Source organism: Astatotilapia calliptera, chromosome 19 (assembly GCF_900246225.1).
Source record: "Astatotilapia calliptera chromosome 19, fAstCal1.2, whole genome shotgun sequence".
NCBI classification, from domain to species: domain Eukaryota; kingdom Metazoa; phylum Chordata; class Actinopteri; order Cichliformes; family Cichlidae; genus Astatotilapia; species Astatotilapia calliptera.
In genome coordinates, this window is record NC_039320.1 from 16,659,473 (window position 1) to 16,681,592 (window position 22,120).

A 22,120-nucleotide genomic window follows, 5' to 3' on the forward strand; every position below is an offset into this window, starting at 1 on the left:
GTCTTTACATTAGCAATTGCCCTTTGCTTTTACAGATAAATGCCTTAAATAAATATTTTACTATAGATCTATTTTTAAGCACCTATACAATTCAGGCTTGCAGGAAGTGGAGCTCTTCCCAGAGAAACGGAGAGTCAGCCAATTGGTGGGTCTTGTTTTATGATGACCAGCGCAACTTGGCTTCATCACCATCAGTGTTCAAACCTTTCTATTAGTGGCGCCATCTACTGTGCTCCCATCTGTGGGTGTATCCTGGAAGCCAGTGCGATTCATTAAAAGTTTCACCATATTTCAGAATCAATAAAAGCTTCATAAGACCTAATTGTGATAACATGGAAAGCAGGCGCAAAACAGCTTCTTGAAGGGGTTGTTTTTATCAGATTTAATGGCATTATCCAAATAGACCCTGCTTTCCAGAATGATCACACCAACATTTTGAACATTTTTCTGGATATTTTCCACTCCTGTTCCCTGCTCCTCCATGAGGACAGCCACATCTAGGAACAGTTCCTGGATCCCCGCGATTCTCTTCTCCAGCTCCTGCAACTCACGGTGCCGGCTCTCTATCTGCATTAGTGCAGACCGGGTAGATTTCCCTTGTATCTGGATGCTGAACACAGTCAATTCTTCACCCTCCATCATCTCCTCCAGCTCCTCCATGCTAACCTCCTTACCCACTATCTCCATCTGTCTCTGGATCTGCTTTTTACAGGCTTCCCTGTGGTTCATCTCTGTGTCATTGTAGCTGAACATCACCTCCCGCAGAGCGTTGCTCAGGCAGTGGTACTGTGTTCGAGCAATGCGCACTGTGGGGTCCAAACTGCCGCGTTGGACCTCCAGTTCACCTCTGAGGTTATTTAGCATATGCAGCCTCTGCAACACAGCTTCACCTCTGCGTTTAATATCTGCCCCAATTGCGTTGGAGTCCCGTTTTATCACAATGGAGTCTGAAGTCTTATTCAAAGCCTGATAGTTTACGTCCTTCAGATCTCTGATGTCATTTTGGATCTGCTGGATTTCCAGACGTATCAGCTGGGCCTCCTTCAGGACATCATCCAGCTCATTATCTCCAGCTGTTGCTTCATGATCTGATAGGTTATCTAGCTGCACTGTACTAAAACCCTCCGTGTCAGTCTGTACCTGATGCAGGTGTCCCAGTCTGTCTCTCATGGCTGGAAGGAAACAGAAAAAAGGTAGATTTACTCATCTGGGAGAAAAGGTTCATCCGTGACTTGAAAAAAAAGCATCACATCCAATATATTTAGTGTTTAGCAACTTTTAGAGGCAATGAGCAACCTTATTCTTCATTTGTAGTCATGTTTGAGGCCAGTCTTCAGCTTCTAAGGGAGGTATTTGGCTCTTTGGCTGCTAAAGTTGAAATTAAACTATGTTGAACAGCTAGGTGTGTGTCTGTGTGTGTGAGCAGACTGCTTTTTCAGAAAAAAGCAGTCTGCAGCAGTTCAAAATGATGACGATGGGAGAAGTGAGTGTCTTAAAGTGAAAAAAAAACCCTCAGCGTTATGAAGCTGAGGAGATTATTATCATCTGTGGGTTCGTGAGTACGTGCAGTGCGTTGTGTAAATTGAAATAAATAAACAGTAAGCTTTGCAGCTGCTTTTAGTTTTTATTTTTCCAAAGTAAATGAATAAAAACATTTCAAATTGAAATTAAAAGAAATATTTACTCCTCAAACTTGGTTTAATTGATTACAACTAAACATCTTACTGCTGAACCGACCGCCACCGCCTGACCTTTTTACCCTGAATTGGCTGTAACATCCCTGCTGAAGACATAAATGCTTTCTGTTTTACAAGCTAAAACAGAAAAACATCAAGAGAAAGCTGTTTCCCAGCTAATGACTGTAAAGCTTTTATTCTGTTAAGCTCATCTTACAAAATAAAACACAAAGGTCTTGTAATCAGTGCATAGCACTGTGGCACATTTTCTACATCTCCAGTATCGAGTAATCTTAGATGAATTCTCCTGATCCACTAGGACGTGTAGTCTGTCAAAGACTTGCCAAACAAGTTCTCAAACAGAGAAGCTGTTGGATTTTTTCTTTGTTGCAATACTTTGAATTAAAGTGTTTTAAGCTTTGGTGACGGTTTAGCTCCCAAGCAGATCAGGTAAACATGAGCCTCAAGGCTGAATGCAGCAGCCCAGGTTTGATTTGGACTTGAGGAACTTTAACACTCTCATTTCCTACTTTCCTGAAAAGCCCCACCCCCCAAAAACAAAAATAATAATATTAAAATTATTTTAAGCTTAACTCAACAAAAACAACAGAAGAAAAGCAAATCATGTTACTGATCACCATCATACAAAGCAGACATGAACTCAGTCACAAGGAAGTCTGGTTGGATTTAAATGATTTTTACAGTAGATAATACAAATTTTACATTATTGAAACATATAATCTATTATTCTGAGCACTGAAAAAGCCTTATTGGGATGTGAATACTTTCTGTAAACATTAACAGTGTAAAGTACATGGACATAGCTGTATGATTTTGCCAGTACTGGCCCTTTTCTTTAAATCAGTAGTAAATCACGCATCATATGATTCATCAAGACAAATTCGCCCTTTCTATCAGATGCAGGATAAACTCACTAACAGTTTAATGTCTTGTATCATGATGCTGTGCTGACAACAATTGCACTAAAAAGGTCCCCTGAGCAAACCTAAAGAATATAAAACCTATGAAGCTATGATTATAGAATTATTATATCTTACTTGTATTGTTCTTAGTTAGCCGTAGATGAGTTTCAGATACTTCCTTGTCCTCTGTAGTTAAAGGCGATCATGAAAATGGGAGTTCAGTCCAGTTAGTAGAGCGACGGCTGCTTTAAGAGCAAGTGATTTTTTAAAACTGTTAACCATCGTCTCTGATAGACCTGCTTATGAGGAAAGGTTTTTAAAAACAAAACTTTCTGCATTCCTCTCGTGTCACGTGGAGACGTGAGGTGACGTACAGTAGGACAAAGCCATGCTTGTTAACGATTTAACATAAAGATGAAACACTCGTGCTTACATTTCACCTCTGTTATCATCACCTTTACCAAAGCAGTGCGGTTGTTTTCTATCAACAGAAATGGCAATGAAGGGGGTAAATGGCTGTGCTGAGGCCTTGACAAAGCACATATAAGATAACATCAGGGATAGAGGTCACTGACTTTGGACACACGACATGTTAAAAAAAATAAAGAGGAAGTATTTGAGATAGCTTATCTTCCAGAGGGGTGGGACCAAAATGTTCTTATATGATAAAAACTCAAGTCTAAAAAAAAAGAAAAAGAAGAAGACATGAAACACTGCCTTCTTTAGTTAATACTTCTACATCCTTTCCTGTTTCATGAAACACAATCTAAGTGTGAAGCCACCAACCATCAAGTGATTTTCAGTCATGCAGCCAGAAAAAGAAACTCAAGCTGAATAGATCATTCGGTGCATAGGCTGCATGTGCATGAGCAGTAATTTCCATCGGCCTACTGAGTTTCTGAGTCACTGGGATTGTTTCTCACGGGGGATTTTTTTTTGAAGGCCAACGTGTGCCCTATAGCTGTATAAGCATAACTGACACTTTACTCTTAAGACAAAAGCATAAATGAAACCATGTGAAGTTAAAAATTCCCCACTAAACCACAACCAGCAGTAGTGTTCTCTTTCACCGTTTCTGTTTTTAGCACATTTCTCACTCGCCTTCTTAAGACCTGGTGTCATGGGCTAATGGAGAGAGGACACAAATGTAGTACATAAAGAGAAACTGGGTATTGACTAAAAAAGGAATAAAAGAAAGCTAAACAAAGGGCAAAAAGATTACCCTAACACAGCACAGGAAGGACAATTAAAGAAAGACAAGGAGAAAGAGGAAGACTGGACTATATATAGACTGTGGACTAAATGGGGAATAACAGACAGAAGAGGAAAAAGACACAAGTGAAACACAATCACAACATCCTTTACTTCACAAAGGGGGAAGGAAAATTAAAAAGCAAACTGTTAAATTTAAGCAGAAGACAGCTGATACTAGACACTAAACATGATAACACAGAAGGTGGAAGAATATGGAGGGGAAACATAGACAAGGGAAACACTGTGGGAACTAAAAACCCCAAAAGAAGAACTTCCAAAAACCACACAGGAAACAGAACTCAAATAAAAAAAAAGAAGCTAAAGCTCAACATCATTAGAAGAAGACGCCAAAACAGGATTCCAGAATTAAACCTTCACACAAAATCCTAGAAAATCCTTAAAGACTAAGAAACCTGGTTCATTTTTTGTGGTCGATGACAAGAAGCAAATTCTAACACATGCATTTGTTGGTCAATTGTCTGTTCAAATCACAACAAAGCAAAAGACCAAAGGATCGACCCCTAGATGGCAACAAAACTAAATCGTTCAGTCAGAACATCTCAAATTAGAACCTGAACTTTGTTTTTCTAGTTTAACTGTCACCTACAACTTTGAGCAACGGAAATATTGACCACTTTATTTCAGTTATCTCTATACAAGAGTGAAAGGGAAGTTTTACAAGATGCTAGTGAGACCTGCTGTGATGTATGGTTTGTGACGGTGGCACCAACAAAAAGACAGAAGGTGGAGCTGGAGGTGGAGGAGCAGAGCTGAAGACAGACCAGGATGGACAGGATTAGAAAGGAGTGCATCAGAGGGATGGCTCAGGAAACAGAGTTAGAGAGCCATGCAACATCTATCTGGGTGGTGCAGAGAGCTATTTTCAATATACCAGATCAAATGTTTTTTACTTGACAAAAATTCACAGTCAATAAGTGTAAAATGATCCGATATTTCATGAAGAGCCAAGAAAGTAAAAAAAAAAAAAAAAACACATAAAAAAACAAGTAAAACAAAGATTAAACACAACTTTAATGAAAAAGCCCCAGAATGCTTAGGATTTAGTGGTTCTACTAGTGGTTTTGCTGACATGGTTATGCTCAGTTTGTCCAGTTAGAGGGAAGGGATGATCTTTTAAGCACTACCTCTTCTGCTCACTCACTTCAATCTTCTTCTTCTATCCAGCTTGCTGTGCCTTCTTTCTGCCACACCCTCACGGGAAGCAGAGCTTTCAGCTGCTCTGCTCCCAGGCTGTGGAACTCTCACCCCCCAGATATTAGAAGCACTGGTTCTCTCCCCCAGTTTAAATCAACTCAAAACCCATCTGTTCAAATCTGCATATTCACTGTGAATTTATTGTTTGTTTATTTTATCTTGTGCTTTTTGCTTTTATTGTTTTTCATTGTAATTGTTCTATTATGTGTTTTATTCTATTGTTAAGTGTCCTTGGGTGTCTTGAAAGGTGCTTTTAAATAAAATGTATTATTATTATGAAAATTTTTCTGAAATTGTATTATTTATCGTAAGAATAACAGTCTCTTCAGCAGTGTTACGGAGACTTGGAGACCTATGCTTTTTTGTGACATTTTTCTGGCCCGCTTTACTCCCCCTTTAACCATCACAGAACCCCTGGAATAAATCCTGAGACCCACTGGCTGCTCAGACATCTTGCATCTTAAAACGAGCCACTTTGAGGTGGTTTGGATGCCTCCTGGAGGCCTTCCTTTGCAGGTGCTCCAGGCAAGCCCACCTGGGAAGAGAATCTTGTCTAGCTTGGGAATACCTTGGGAACCCTCTGGAAAAGGAATATTAAAAGTATTGACTTTTTTAAATTTGTTTTTTCTGCATAACAATAAGTTCTTTTTTATATATCTTGTGTTTGTACTTAAAAGGCGACTTCACCCATGAAACACATTTCTTCTTACACATTTTTCTGTTTTGGATCTCTAACCTTGAGAGAAGTCTAATACTGAATAAATGATAAATGATATTAATGGCACTTAACTTGGTGGTGCTCAAAGCTAAAAAAAACAAAAAACAAAAAAAAGATCTGAAAGCCCCAGCTGCAATATCTCTTTCTAGAAACCTTGAGGGCAGTTTTATGTAGGAACTACTTTTATTTCTATTGAACTCTTCCCCCTGCGCCTGAGGACAGGCTAGTGTTGGTGACACTGTGGTATAAACAGTGATGGCTGAGCTGCACGTTTCTTTTGGTTCAAGTATGTAGAAAGAATGATGTACACCAAAGGAAAAACATATCAATTAGAGGTGAACTTCTGCCAGAGATTCACTTTTGCCACATTGTCTGTGCAACATGCCTCAAAGTCTATGCAATATGTTGAAGTATTTATTATATCCAGCAGATGTCAGTGATAAAACAATCAGGTCTCAGGGCCACAGATACAACAGTACTTTAATCTGCTCCAGCAAAGCTCATTAAGTTTCCAAAAAACACAAAAACAAAAACAAACAAACACATACACACAACCAGCACAAAACGAGCAACTAACTAAAGACTAAGCTTTATACTTCTCCAAGTCATATGTAAACATATGCAGCTTACATTATTGTTTTAACAAATTTCTGTTATTACCTTTTGAGACAGATGGTGATATTAAGAAACATCACATAAGATTAAAAAGCATGTGCATTATACTTATGGATCTTTATTTTTGTGGACAGTTTTTATTTTTAGATATTTTCCCAAAGATGTTCAGGCTTTTTATAGATTGCAGTGTTTAACTTATTTCCAGCACCAGATGCAGCTAATAAACAAAAAAAAGGGGGAAAAAAGAGAAAATACAAATTGAAAGTTCCAGTTAAATTCATGTAATCTGTTTTTTTTCAGTCAGCTGGTTCTAATTTAAGCAGCTACTAATCAATAAACCATGTTGCATGAGATTCATATGTACATTTCCCTGGTCACAAGTTGTGATCTGGGCATGTGATCAGCAAACTAACTCTTAACATCAGACTCTAACTTTGACACTCTCTGCACTGTTTCTCAAAGGTCCAGACCTACCAGGCTCAGTTAAAGAAACACTGGGAAACTGTTCATTGTGAACTAGCCAAGACTTCTTATTCTTAATGAAAAGCTGCAAATCTGCTAAACTCAATGACAAAGGTCTACTTTGTGCACTTGGACAGTTGAACAAACCATAACACTGTAACACTTTGCCACGTTCCTCTGCAAATTTCCCTTTTTTTAAATGGAAATGTGAGTTTTATCTACAGAACGTTTTGTTACATAACGGGATCGCAATGTAATGGGTCAGAGCATAAAAAAGTGCCTTCTAAATTCTAGGTTTTACTGATAAGATCCAGTAACTATAACCGTCTTAAAATATATCTGAAATTCCTATTTAAAGTACAAAATTGGTGTCAAATTAATCAAATATTTACTAACTGTGATAAGATGATTACCTCTGTAGAACAACATGCTTAATGCGATATATTACAGTTGCTGTCTCTGTGTGTTTTCCCCAAAAGCAAGCTGCAGCCATGTTTATAGTATACTGATTTACAGTTAATCACATTTTCTGCAGTTCTGTAACATATACGGTGCAACTGTGCAGTGCAAAGATTAAAAAAAAATAGCTGTGTTAAAAAAAAATTTTTTATACAGTGCAATAAATTCCGTTCAGACATAAAACTTGAGTCATCTGTTAGGTCTGAATTTTATACATAGTCCTTTATGATAGCACAAAATGCACAGGTAGATGAAGAGGACATGTACACACATGCAAGCTGACTCACGGAGACCCCCTGCACTTTTATTACATTATGTAGCATTAGGCCTCAACAGCTAGGCTGCTGTAATCAGTGGAGAAAACATCAGCTGTTTTCACTTATCCAAAGTTGTGACTCTAATTAAGTGAGCTTATTAACTTTGTACTAAGGTTCACATAACAGCACCAGTGTCTCAAAGAGTTTGATCAAATCAACATGAATGCCTGTCATGGGTTTGCAGAAGTTTCTCTGCTCTAAGCTTTCCCAAGGTCTCATTTTATCCACCTTGGTGACATATCATACTGCTTTTTCACTGAGGTGAAGAGAGGACGTCACTGCTTCTATTACAATATGAAGCAAAATTAGTGCACATATTTAATGCCTTTTAGGTTTAGAAGTTTAAAGGAAGATTTAGAGCATATGTTTAATAATCAAAAAGCTTTGCAAGAGGAAAAATCTCACTTCATTGTTGTGAATGAAGATGTTTTCTTTTTAAATTGATACAAATTTAATAAAAATAAAATTGGATCTGATCAAAAAAACCACAGACACAAATGATAGGATTTTCCTAAAATAATCAGCTAGAGACAAAAACAAGGATTTATGATACCACATCATAATAAGAAATTATGAAAGGAAAGTTCTAAATAAAATGTAAAAACATTAGAGAACCAATTATAAACTGTAAATACTGAAGATGGATTGTTTTGCTGAAATCTTAAAACTGATGGACAACTATGTAGCCGGGACTGTTTGCCAGCAGCAGTGTTAAACCGTCTGTCCAGCACGGGCAGTAACAAAGGTCAGTCCACAACAAATAATAGCAGAGAGATTCAGTGTCCAGTAGGCCAATCAGACCAATCAGTCTGGTCCTAATTCTTTTTCAGAAGAGCATTAACAAGTTTAATCTTTTTATGAAAGTTAAAATGTGGGGTAAACAAGGCAGGGTTTTTTTTCTTCCTATCTCCAGCATTGGCTGAGACTAATCTGTTTAAAGTCCCACAACAATAAAACCTCACCTCAGTCAAAATAAGCAAACCGTTTAGAGCTGGAATATATTATTTCATGCACTTGTTATAGGTGTAAGTGACTCAGCTGGTTCCTTTAAGGCCTCATTCCCCTTTAGCATGCTCTGTGTCTTGAAATCTATTTTTGCATTAGCTAATGATTTTCATCTTGTTTTATGTCTGCAGTTTCTGGCAGAAACAATTATACCTATGCTATATTGCACTTACAAACATGTTTTGTTTTGAGTGAACAATGCTGCATCTCCAACAAGAGCTGCTCAGCAAACACATACGCTACAGGTTGGTGAGGAAATAAATTGAAATCCTGAATGAGTGGAGTGTATAACAGTATATAACAAAGGCTACTACAGCTTTTCTGAAGACCTTCCTATATATGTTGACCAGACACTTTATTAGGCACAGCTTGCTAACATTAGGTTAGACTTGCTTTTGCCTTCAGAAAGGCCTTAAGTCTTTGTGGCACAAAATCAACAAGATGATAGCATCACACAGTCTTACATCCTTCATGCAATCTTACAACATTGCAAAACTGCTCTATTGGATTGCGATCTGGTGACTGTGGAGGCCACTTAACTGCACTGAACTCAGTGTCACATTCAAAAAAGCAGCTTTTGGTGATCTGAGTGTTGTGACATGGTGTGTTATCCAGCAGGAATCAGCTCTCTGAAGATGTGGTCATTAAGGGATGGACATAATCTGCAACAATATTTAGGTAGACTGTGATGTTTAAACAGTCCTCATTTGGTACTAAGGGGCTCAAAGTGTGCCCAGAAAATGAACCCCACATCATTATAGTCTGAAATGTTGACACAAAATCGGATGAATCTATCCTGTTCTAGGGTGACAAGAGTGGCACCTGGTGTGGTCTTCTGCTGCTGTAGACCATCTGCTTCAGGGTTTGTTGTGATTCCGAGATGCTCTTCTGGATACCTTGGGTGTTACGACTGGTTATTTGAGTTACGGTTGCCTTTCTAGCAGTCTGTTCAGTCTTCTCTGACATCTGCTATCAACATGACATTTTCTCCAAGAGAACTGCTGCTCGTTGGATAGTTTCTCTTTTTTGGACCCATTCTGCTTTTGTGGGAAAGCAGAAGATTATTTCAGTTTCTGAAATACTCAGACCAGTCTGTCTGGCACCATCAAGCACAGTCATTTAAATCACATTTGTCCTTTTTCTGATGCCCAGTTTGAACTACAGCAGGTCATCGTGACCATGTCTACATGCCTAAATACACGGAGTTGGTGTTGGCTATGTGATTGGCTGCTTAGATACTTACAGGTGTTCCTAAGAAAGTGAGCAGTGATTAGGGTGTGTTTTATTTATAGTTGCCTAAAATTCTGAGTTTGGCCTTACTCATTACTTTGGCATCTAAGTAAAAAATTGCCATGACCATCATAAAGCATATGTGTAATACTGAAGAAAAAAAAAAAGCTATGGAACAAAGACACCCCCCCCCCCCCCCCCCCCCCCCCGCCGGCCAAAAACAAAACAAAAACTAAACTAAACAAACAAAAAAATCATCTACCACATTATCTTGCCTAAACTGGCATTATCGTGTAAGCCCAAACACTGCAGTGCTAGTGCTCATAAAAGAAGTTTCAGCAAAACGCTTTAATGAAAGAAATGCAGCTTAACAGATAAACACATTATTAGTTTATCTTTTATTTTTTCACAGTCAGAAGTCAGACTGCAAGGGGTCAAGCTTTTGAAGCAGCCTTTTCTAAAACGAATCTTGTATTTTAGGCAGACTGTTTTGTGTTTGTCTGCCCTGCTCATGATATTCTGCCCACACGCCTCAGTTTAAACACCAAATCGAATTAAGTCTGTTTTGCTCAAGAGGTACATTTGACCAGTCAGCTGATTTTCATTTTCAAGAAAACTTTTTTGCCAGCTTTGAAATATTTGATCATTTCCATACGCTCTATGCTGTTATGAAATATTGTTTGTGTTGGACTGGTAACAGATCAGCTGATCAACACTAAATACCAAAAAAGAAACCCTCAGAATGACATGTTGTGCATTCAGAGATGCTCTTATGCATACTATAGTTGTAATGAGTGGTTATTTGTCTCCCTATCAGTCCTTCTCTGACCTATAGCATCAACAAGGCATTTTCACTCAGAGAACTGACATTCACTGGATATTTTCTATTTTTAGACCATTCTCTTTAAACCCTCAAGATAGTTATACAGGAAAATCTGAGCAGATCAGCAGTTTCTGAAATATTCAGACTAGCCAATTAGTACCAAGAAACATGCCACAGTCAGATATGCTTTAAATACCTTTCTTCCCCCATTTTGATGCTTCAGCAGGTCATCTTGATCAGGCCTACATTGTTTGGCTGATAAATATTTCATTTTACAAGCAATTAACATGTGTTCCTAATAAAGTGGTTTGTGGAGTGAACAGTAATTAACCAATCAATGAGCAATTGAGTAATTGGAGGAATACTATAACTATTATATATATAATAGCCAGCCAGTAGTTAATTTTAACTATTTTGAACTGTTAACCATTTCTATAAAGATTTAAATAGTTGTTTTTTTTAAAGAACATTCCTGGTTTCAAAATTCTTAGGTTTTGGGGGGTTTTTTGTTGTTGTTGTTTTTTTTTAATAATAAAACTAGTTATAAAATCCACTTTCCGAATAACCAAAGTGTTAAACAGCAACAGACTTTCTTATTTAATGCGGCATGCATTTGCAGCATCTGTTTCCGATGAAAATATCCTTTAAATCTTTAACATAGCCACTCGTCGTTCAGTGCATCTGCGGGCTAGTGCATCCTCACCAGTGCAGGTTTATGCTTGTTGCTGGGACATTCTCTTCAGTAATCTGAGAGCAGGCTGTTTTCTCTGCAGTTCTTTTTTTCAATGCAGAGAGAGGCGGGCCGAGCCGGGCCGGGTCAGCTGGCTCATATGGCTTCATGTGATTCTGCAGGGAGGTGTTAATCTAAGAGGAAAGAGTTTTTCCAGCATCCAGACTACACCATTTGAGAGCTGACCGCCTTCCGTGGCTCAGCTGAGCTACCGGCCTGTTTTTCTTGTGGGATATCCGTTTCACTCGTGTGGCTCATTCCGGATAGCGACGCGCTGCAGTTCAGATAATGGGAGACACTCAGTCTGCGCAACGTGCGGGCAAGAAGGATGCAGAGGAGGAGGAGGAGAGCGCAAAAGTGAATGATGTTCAAACTGTGCAGGATACTGAAGACAAGGTAACATATCCCAAGAGCCCCAAATTCTTCCTTTATGGCTGTATTAACTTTGCAACAAGGATTTAGCCTGTCCTCTTTTCCAATCAGTGGTTTTCATTTGATTCATTATGGTGACAGAGAACAAACAGTAGGCGCTTTGAAAGATTAAAAAAATGCTGAGGCTGGATTTTGTTGTTGTTGTCAGGACGGTGCACACGCTGCATGCCAACACATCAATTAACGTCAGAATAAAAGGAAAGTCCTTGTCCCTTCAAAGCGGATGAGTGCATCCAGCAATACTGGGACACTGACGAGCAATGTGATTATTTTTAAGCTTTTCTGTAACAGGAAGCATTATTGATTGCTTTATATATTGTGCTGGGTGCACAACAGCCTAGTGTCATTTCTCCTTAGACATAAAGACAAAGAAAATAAAAGGGGAAAAAGTCTTATATGTGATGCATTTCATATGTATATATGTCCCACATTGACTGAAACTCTTTTTGGCCCCATTTTCCTTATACAGCAAGATTTGCAAAATTGGAAAAAGAATAATAATTGTAAATCATAGCCTGAGTCTTACAACACAAAACTTAAACCATTTACTGTAAAAGTTGTTGTTGTTGTTAAATGGATTGTGTGCAGTGCCTCATGTTGCAATTGTGAGTAAATTTAATGGCCCTTGACTGCTGGCTTTTGGCTCTTGAGGCTACCTGATAACTTACATAGTATTACTCTTCTGAATAGTCGTTTTTCACTATTTCATTGATGGCGCAGAGGTTTTCATTTACTGTAGATGAAAGAGGAAACAGCATGGAGGAATGATGACCTTTCATTCTTGGAGTGAACCAAATAAAGCCCATGGGAGAGATGGAATTTCTCCCCTGCTGGACTAAGCAGAAAACAACATTGATTATTAGTGTACAACATTATAACAGCTCATGCCGATGAGGATGTCAATTAGCACTGTCCTGTAAGAATCAGTAGAGAAATTGATGCTTTTTCTTGGCGATGTTGTGTTGATTTGATGCTATATTCGAGCATGCTGATTGTTATTAAGGTGGAGACATGACACTGCTGGAAGAAATCATGTGCTTAAGCTTGGAAGTGGGGTGTTAAAAAGAAAGAAAAAACACTAATCCCAATAAGTTGTATTTAAATTGTGATAATGGGAGTTGATGATGATTATGGCCTTTAACTATCTAAAACTAGGTTGTTTTGCCTTCAGTTGTTATTATTTTCGGGCTCTTGGAGAGCTCGGATAGTCAGTTTAAATTCAGTTTAAATTAGATAAAGCACTTAAAATAAGGTAACATTATAACATGAGTAAAAAGATAAGCAAAACTCTGTACATCTAATAAATTGGTTTAAAAAGTTGAAAAATAAGCTTAACTTGGAAATAATATTACCGTCTGATGTATTTACAGTTGTTTATTTAGGTTTCTTCGGCACACTATTGGGTGCAGTTAAGTTTCTTATTCCCTAAACCCTGCTCAGACATTCCCAACTAATCTGACTCATGGATTTAGGATTGGAAAAATCAGGAGCGTTGACTCTAAGGCTGCCACAAAACCTAGCCAATAGTAACTGGTCTATACTGTTTCTATAGGTCTTTGGCATCCCTGTTAATTACAGATGGAAATTCTTCAGAGGTTCAAACTAGACTTGTTAAATTTTTTTCGTGCCATGCACACATGAGCAGAGATTTATTGTACATTCAGTTTTGTGCTTTTTTTCAGCCTCTCAAAACCAATGGGCAGATCTCTGAGATAAATGGAAAAGCAGACAGCTCTATAGCAGCACTCAATGGTCACTGCAAAGACGAGATTTCTGCAGAGGGTGGGTATTCATAATTTGTGTATTTCTGCCAGCATGGTTTCAATAAAAGCGCAAGTTGTTGGGTTCTAAGTGAAAGAATCTGTTAGCACACTAAGCCGATTTTTCAAAAGTATTTTAATGATTAATTTAATTGTTGATTTAACTATCCTTTCCTCAGACAAAGATGTTGCAAAGACAGAAAAGTCCCCTAAAGAAGAAAAAACTCCAGTGGAAAGTGTTGACATCAATGCAAAGACATCACCAGATGAAGCTGATGCAAATGAAGTTGAAAAAGTAGAAATTATCGAAATGGAAGAGAAGCAAAATGACATCAATGAAAGTTTTAGAAATTTTTTCAGCAACATTGGTTTGAAATTGACAGTTAAAAAAGGCTCTGGTGAAGAGGCTGAAACAGATGTGCCCGAGGAACTACCAAACATACCAGAGGAGGTCAAAGATAATGCACAAGAGGTCAAAAGTGAAAATGAGGAACAGAGTGTGGATGTAAACACAGCACAGGAAGCAAATGAATATGATTCAACAACATGTCCCAGTCTGACAGATGGAACATCAGAGAATATTGCAGAAAATGCAGACATAAAGAAAACAGAAATCAAAGAGGAAGCTGAGCGTGATAATGATGATGCAAGAACAACTTCACCTGCTGTAAATGAAGATGGACACCAGGATACCACACAGGAACTGCATCCAGCATCACCAATGATTACTGAAGAAAAGGTGGTTGAATCTCCATTAAAAAGGTTTTTTACCACAGGAATCTTTTCTAGTCTACGGAAGAAAAAGAAACTTGCAGAAGATGAGGTGACCGAGAAAGAACTGGTGGATATGGGGGAAAACGAGATTGCTGAAATAGCAGAGCAAGCAGTGGAAGAACAGGATAAGGAGGAGATTACTCTTGATACTGAGGCAGCTACAACTGAGAAAGGACTTGGAGAAGCTAAGATCGTGCCTGCAGTAACCACTCAGGATGATGTTAAACCACCTTCCATGAAGAGATCAGATGGTGAGGGTGAAATACTAAACTCTCAAGAAAAAGAAAAAGTTCAGGCGAGTCCACTGAAGAAGCTAATGTCAGGCTCTAGTTTCAGGAGTCTTTCCAAAAAACAGAAAACAAAGAAATCAAGTGACACAAAGATCACTGACTCTCAAGAACAAGTCTCTGATCAGCTGCTGTCTTCAACAGAGTCAGCTGAAAATCAGAAAGACGAAAGTCCTGCACAGCCCTCTGCCCCGGCAGCAGAAGAAGAGGACAGTGCATGGGCAACCTTCAAAAAACTTCTGACTCCAAAAAAACGTAACAAGACGCCTTCATTGAGCAATGAACAGGCACAAATCTCAGGTTCAGTAGATGAGGCTAAACCAAGTGAAGGGGGGGAAATATCAGATCACAGCACAGAAGAAGGGAAAAAAAGGAAAGACTCATCTGTGTCATGGGAAGCTGTTTTGTGTGGATCTGGAAGGAGAAAAAGCCGAAAATCATCAGACTCAGAAGAAGAAACACCCCCAAATAGCAAGCAAGACAGTGGACTTAAACAAGGTGCAGAATCACCACTAGAAAGATCTAACGAGGCCCAAGAAATTAAAGAAGGAAGTCCTCCAGAGAGTGATGGGGAGTCAACATGGAAATCATTTAAAAAACTTGTCACCCCCAAAACAAAAGCCAAGGATCTGGATGAAAGCAAAGATATCATTCCTTCTGACAATGATGTTACTCAAGCTGAGTCCACATTTTCTATTAAGAATCTCCTACCTGGAAGAAAAAAGAGAAAGCCTGCTGAAACGCTAGAACAAGTATCTTTAGATGAAGCTGACAAGGAAGCTTCAGGTGATGAAGACTCTGAGACTCCAGCTGTGATTCCACTGTCAGAGTTTGCAGATGAAATGGGAGAAACCAAGGCAGATGTAGAAAGTTACATACCAGAAGTAACAGACAATGAAGTCCAGCAGGACTCCACTCCACCTTGTGATAGTCTTCCACTCGAAACACAAACGTCCCAAGACAATGAGGAAGCTTTAGAAAATGAGGTTCCTAAAACACTGGCTACACCTGCTCCAGTTGAAGAACCAGATGACCTTACAGAATCAATCAGTAAACACCAACAACTCAGTGATATTCCAGAGGAGGGAGTACTTACAGAGACCATGGCCACTCCGGCTTCAGGCATTGAGGAAGCAGCAAGAGATGACACTATAGCAGAGGACCTGGTAGAGATCACATCTGAAGCCATAACAGCTCCAGAGCCTGCTGATGTTACTGTGACAGATGAAACTGAGATGATCTCTGCAGTTTCCCAGTTATCAGACTCTTCAAAAACATCTGGTAATGCAACACCTGTCCCAGCTGAATACAGTGTCAACAACACAGAGTTGTTGCTAGAACAAGTTGCTGAAACCATCTCTGTAAGCACACATGTAGTCCCAGTGACTTTAGAGGAGCCAAGTTCAGAAAGAATAGTTAGTTCTGTCTCGCCTCAATTACTTGAAACATTTGAAAAAGAACAGCCGAAAATCCTGGAAATACACAAAGGATCAGATGAAACAGTGGTAAACGCAGAGCTAAATGCTGAACCAATTGATGCAATTAATGAAGTTGAGGCAACAGCCCAAACAGAGAGCATACCTGATGTTAACAAAGCTGTTTCAACAGAGATTGTATCTGAGATTGTATCTGAGGAGATTGACAATGCAGAAGTCACTGAAGATGAAGTTCATGAGGTCAGTGTTACACAGGTGCAAGAAAGCATGAAAGAATTAGAAGTTACTGATGACAGCCAACATGTGCCAGAATGCATTTCTGAAGAAAAGGAAGAGTTACCTCAGGAGACATTACTTGAAAGTGATGAAGTTGCTCCAGATAAAGGTTCTCTAGTTGTGGCAGATCAAGTAGAAGAAGATGCCTCAAAAACTGAGGCTCAAGAAGCAGAGTCAGCTCTTTTTGTGGCTGATGAAACTAAAGATGGAAGCATCGAGCAAGAAGCCCAAAGTTTGTTCTCCATGGGGGATCAGATCAATCAAAATATTACTGAGCAAAGTCAAATTGAAGCTGAACCTTCTGTGGTGGTGGATGAGTTGGAAGCACTGGAAAATGTAGAAAAAGATGTAAAAGCTTCAGAAGAGGATACTGTTCAGTCACTTGAAGACGAAGCACCACACTTAGATGACATACCAGCAACAGAAATAGTTACAGACGATTCCAAGCAGACAGAGCATCTTGCTGAAGTGACTGTTGAGCCAGAAGATAGACACAAACAGACTGAAGCTCCAAAAACAGAGGATGATGAAGTGAAAGATGTAGTGGAAGTTGAGCAAAAAGCCACAGCAACTGCAGAAGAGGACAAAGTTCAATCACCTGAAGAAGAAGCACCGGCCTCAGAAGATGTTCCACCAGCAGAAAGTATATTTGAATCCAAACCGATAGGAGAGCATCTCACTGAAGATGAAGTTTCCATTGAGCCAGAAACTAAAGAGACACAGTCTGAAATTTTTGAAGTTACAGAAGTGCCAGAAGGTATTCAAGCCACAGCATTACAATCAGAAGAGGATAGTATTCAAGAAGAAATACAGCGCTCACAGGACATTCAGTCTGCTGAACCAGTAACAGATGAATCCAAACATACAGGGGAACATCTCATTGAAGTGACCGATGAGCCAGAAACTAAAGAGCGACAGTCTGAAGTTTCTGAAGTTACAGAGGTGCCAGAAGATGTTGAAGCCATAACATTTGAATCAAAAGAGGACAACATTCAAGAAGAAATACAACCCTCACAGGACATTCAGCCTGCTGAACCAGTAACAGATGAAAACAAACAGACATCAGAGCATCTCACTGAAGGTGAAGTTTCTAATGAGCCAGAAACTAAAGAGCCACAGTCTGAGGTTTCCGAAGTTACAGAGGTGTCAGAAGGCGTTCAAGCCACAACATTGGAATCAAAAGAGGACAGTGTTCGAACAGAAATACAACCTTCAGAGGACATTCGGTCTGCTGAACTAATAACGGGTGAATGTAAAGAGTTAGCAGAGAATCTCATTGAAGTGACTGATGAGATTAAAAAAAAAGAACCACAGCCTGAAGTTTCCAAAGTTCCAGAGGTACCAAAACTTCTTCAAGCCACATCACTGCATTCAAAAGAAGATAGTGTTCAAACAGAAATACAACCTTCAGAGGACATTCAGTCTTCTGAACCAGTAACAGATGAAAACAAACAGACAACACAACATCACACTGAAGTGGCCGATGAGATTCAAAACAAAGAATCACAGCCTGAAGTTCCAGAAAAGGTAGAAGCTGTACAAGCAGCCATATTAGATTTAGAAGAGGGGAGTGGTCAGTCATGGGAGAAAGAAGTAATATCAGAGGATGTTCCACATGCAGAAAAAGATCAGCCCCAAGAGGCTAAAATGTTACCAATCACTGAAGATAAAGGTGAAGCACTGGATGATTCCATAACCAAGGATGTTCAAGAACCAGCAGTGTTACAAGTGGTACAAGTCGTCACATTAGATTCAGAGGAAGGTCAACCTCAAGGAACTGAAGATGAGGTGATATCCAAGGATATGGGGGCAATGGAAACAGTTACAGGTGAACCCAAGCAGAAAGCAGTTGACCTAATGGAACCAGAAGCATCACTGCCTGATGCAGAAAACAATGTTCCTGCAACTGACCGTGAAGCATCCAAGTCTGCAAATGCAGTTGCATCAAGTGTTGAGGTGTTTAGCACTCAGGAGCTTGAAACTGAAGCATTGCTAGAAGATGTTCCGAAACCAGACACTGACCGCATTACAGATGAAACTGAGAAAAAACAACCAGGCCAGGATTTAGAAATAAACAAAGATCAGAAAACCGAAAGCATTCCACAAAATGATCAAGCTGAACACGAAGATAGAAAAGGTGAAGCTTTGGAAGAAATGGTACCAGCTGCTTATGTGCCTTCTGCAGAACAAGAAGAAGAACAAGCAAGTAATGATCAGGTGCATTGTGAGACTTGTGTTGACAGTGCTGAAGCTTCAGAAGAACCCAAATATGACGAGGATGTTAGTACAGCCCAAGTAAGTGTTGATGGAGAAAAAGCTGGTGAACTTCAAGGCACTGAGGTAATCACTGCTGCCACTGAGCACGCTGTAGTGATGCAAGTAATAACATGTAATCTAAAAGATGTTTCAGCAGTAATACCTGATGTTTTGATTGAGGAAACAACTGAGATTCGAGAACACTTGATAGAAAGAAAAGCAAGTGTGATGGAGGTAAAGGACACTTTTGAGAGCACAACACCATTAGAGAAGAACAATGTCATTAACACAGCAGAAGAAGGCAGTGTGGTTGTTATGATGCATGTTCCATCACTAGAGTTTGACGACAATCACAGATTCCAAGTGCAAGTGGTGGATGTTGATATCAATTCAGCAGAGAATATCGTCAACACAATGATTGAGGTAGGGGTTACAGAAGCCAAAGAAGTTATTGATGTTTGTCATGAAACTCTTGAAAAAGTAGAAAATCTATCTGCCTCTACTGCAATCGAAGAGGAAGTGAATAACGAGGAAAACAATCGAACTGTTCAAGAAGTTATTCAATATGTAAAGGGGAATTTACCAGAGCCCACTCCTGAATCTGTGCCAGATAAGTTGGAACAAGAAGTTATAAAACAACCAGATATTAGCGAGACAGTTCAAAGTGCACCAAGTGAACCAGAGGATGAAAAAATGATGGACAGTTCTGGGGAGCTCATAGAAGAAGAGGATGAAGGACATGGGATCCCAGCTGAGCAGAAAGAGTCTGAGGATCAATTGCGAATTTCTGATTTAGGTTTAGATATCTCTACCCATGATCACACAGAGGATCTGGAAGAAACTCAAGCTGAGCAGCAAAAATCAGAGGTATGTGTGACAGCGGAGGATGCAACATCTGAAGAATTAGCTAAGAAGAAAGATGGCGATACCACCACAGAAGCACAAAAACTACAAAGTACACAAAGCCAGATTGTTACACCAAATAACACAGGATTAGTAGCCCCCCAGAACACAGGTATGATCTCGTCAATAGGTAATGTAGAGTCTCCTTCAAGCCTGTCCTTAGAATTCAAACTTAACATACAGTTTGGGCAGCTAAAGGCACCAGCATCCCCACCACCTTCTGCAGAACCTGTGAAACAGCTTAATGTGTCCGAAGTTGCTGTTCAGGCAGTAGAAGCAGTGGAACCTACAAACCTGATAAATGCAATGCAAAGAGCTGAGAGCGAGAAACAAATGGAGCTAATGGAAGTCGCTATTCAGACAACAGAAATCACTGAATCAGAAGCTGTGGTCTCCCATCAGCCTAAACTTCAGGACGTTGCTGTTCAAGAAATGGAAACAACACAACCAGCAGAACAAGCTGAATCAGAGGAACCAATAATCTCCAAAATCCAGGCAGCAGAAACCACCAAACCGCTGAAGCAAATCACAGAGCAAGCAGAAAAATTAGATTTAACTGAAAGAGCTAAGATATCAAAACAGCCAGTACTACAGGCTGTTAGCATCCACACAATAGAAACAATAGAACCAGTGGAACAAATTCAGTCAAAGCAATCGATAATACCAGACATTCAGGCCACACAAACGACAGAACCTGTGATGCAAAAAGAGAAACGAGGCCTGTTGATCAGTCATCCTGCAGTCTTCAAGGCTCGTAGCAAAGAAAAAACAGCAGAGGAGCCCATTAAACAAATAGAGGAGGAAAATGATGACGTGTGGCTGGATGCTGAGGAAGACATTTACACCCAAGAGGAAAAGGGGGCATCCCACATCAAAGTGGAAGAACCCACGGAGCCTCAAGCTGGAAGTGCACATGAGGGAAGAAGGAGGGAAGAAGATCCTGAATCTGAGTTTGAAATGGCACCTGATACCAAGAGTGAGGATGAGGAATATCATCAGAGATTGCATGAAACAGGAGGAATAGGTGAAATTGAGAGTGAAGGTGAAGATTTTGCTGTTGCCCTGGAGTACCCAGTAATCACAACATGTGTCACTCAGGCAGAATGGGATTAACCTAACCCAGCTCAAGTGTTACTAAGTGGTAAGCCACATCTTATTCTAAATATTTCCACAATCAATTTCAATTAAACGTATGCCCTTTTTTGTATTTCTTTTTGTAGGTGGAACAATCAAAAAGTAAAAGGAAGAAAGCTTCATAAAGCCATCAAAGCCTTTTATTTCACATTATGTTGCACCAAAATATTCTGATATTTATTAGCGAAACTAGCCTTAATTGCTAAGATTATCTTATTATTATACAGTATATGACTTAAGAGAGTGTTTTGGAAAGTGTGCATTGAAAAAAAAGGTTAATCTTCTCAGGGGGCTTGAATTGTGATTTTTGAATGATTTTAGAAGTGTGACAATGAGCTATTTTACCACGCAGGGGCCTCAGTAAATTTAACTACCTGTTTGTCATGTAATGCAACTTCATTGCTAATTTTGTCAGGTCTCTCCACTCATAATTCATACATTATTATGCCTAAGTTTTTGAATAGAATGTATATGTCAGTAAGTCAATAAGAATATCATAATATATTTGTTGAATCTTTTCACCTTTTATGGTAAAAACCTTAAAAAACGTTCAGGTGTTATTCACAGACCACATTAAATCATGATGTATGTTACCAGTTACAGCACATAGAAACACCTTTTTATAAAAATTAGCAAAATGTAGATATTTCCACAACACATTTATTTGCAATTAGTATTTCACTTATGCCACATGATTTAAAAAGTCAGACCTGAACATACTGAGGATATATATATATATATATATACATATATTATTATTATTATTATTATATGTGATCTTGTACATAATGAATATTTTAGTGATTAGAATTTTTACTGTGAGCAGTTCGAAAATATAAGCATGGTGAGAGCATGGCATGAAGCAAGGTGCGACAGTGTTTAATTTAAAGCTCAACTTAATTAAATACGCAGTTAATCCAATTTTAATCAGCAGTGCCTTAAGCAACCATGTTTACTCAAACTTTTCTGTTCTCCTGTTCTTTAACAGGCTGTTTCTACCACTGAAAAAAATAAAAAGTGGAAATTTTGATTGTCTCAAAATTTCAAGTTAAGCTGAGAATTTGAGATACTAACCCTGAATTTAGACTTAGAGACAGGAAAAAAAAAAATCTAAGTGCCAGAAACAAGCCTCCTCACTAAGCTTGATGCCTGAGGCTCAGTAATCAAACTGCAACAGTGAGAGAAATAAGCTTGTGAAAAGGTATTTATGTTAGCTGTATGCTTTTACTTTGAAATCTCATTTCCATTACTGTCTGTTATGGACAATCCTTGCTTGTCTGATGTCACTAATATTGATTTATGTGTATTTATATGTTTTCTGATATATTTACCAGTGTTTAATTAATAAAAACTATTTTATTTGAATAAATTAATACATATAAATTAAAAGTACTTCAGTAATTATTTGTTTACTGCAAAAGAAAAGAAATCTGTT

General features: G+C 38.9%; 2 protein-coding genes across 2 annotated transcripts; one reads left to right on the plus strand and one right to left on the minus strand.

The window, feature by feature from the left end:
- LOC113012597 (syntaxin-11-like) lies at positions 1-2,781 on the minus strand. The gene is made up of 2 exons (XM_026152891.1): positions 2,735-2,781; positions 1-1,172 (listed from the first exon to the last, which is right to left on the minus strand). The coding sequence occupies exon 2, from the start codon at positions 1,168-1,170 to the stop codon at positions 319-321; it is 852 nt and encodes a 283-aa protein (XP_026008676.1). The 5' UTR covers positions 1,171-1,172; positions 2,735-2,781; the 3' UTR covers positions 1-318.
- Positions 2,782-11,450: 8,669 nt separating this feature from the next.
- On the plus strand, positions 11,451-22,099 carry akap12a (A kinase (PRKA) anchor protein 12a). The gene is made up of 4 exons (XM_026152613.1): positions 11,451-11,823; positions 13,542-13,641; positions 13,799-20,692; positions 20,772-22,099. Exons 1-3 carry the CDS (start codon positions 11,716-11,718, stop codon positions 20,662-20,664), a joined length of 7,074 nt encoding a protein of 2,357 aa, XP_026008398.1. The 5' UTR covers positions 11,451-11,715; the 3' UTR covers positions 20,665-20,692; positions 20,772-22,099.
- The last annotated feature ends 21 nt before the right edge of the window (positions 22,100-22,120 follow it).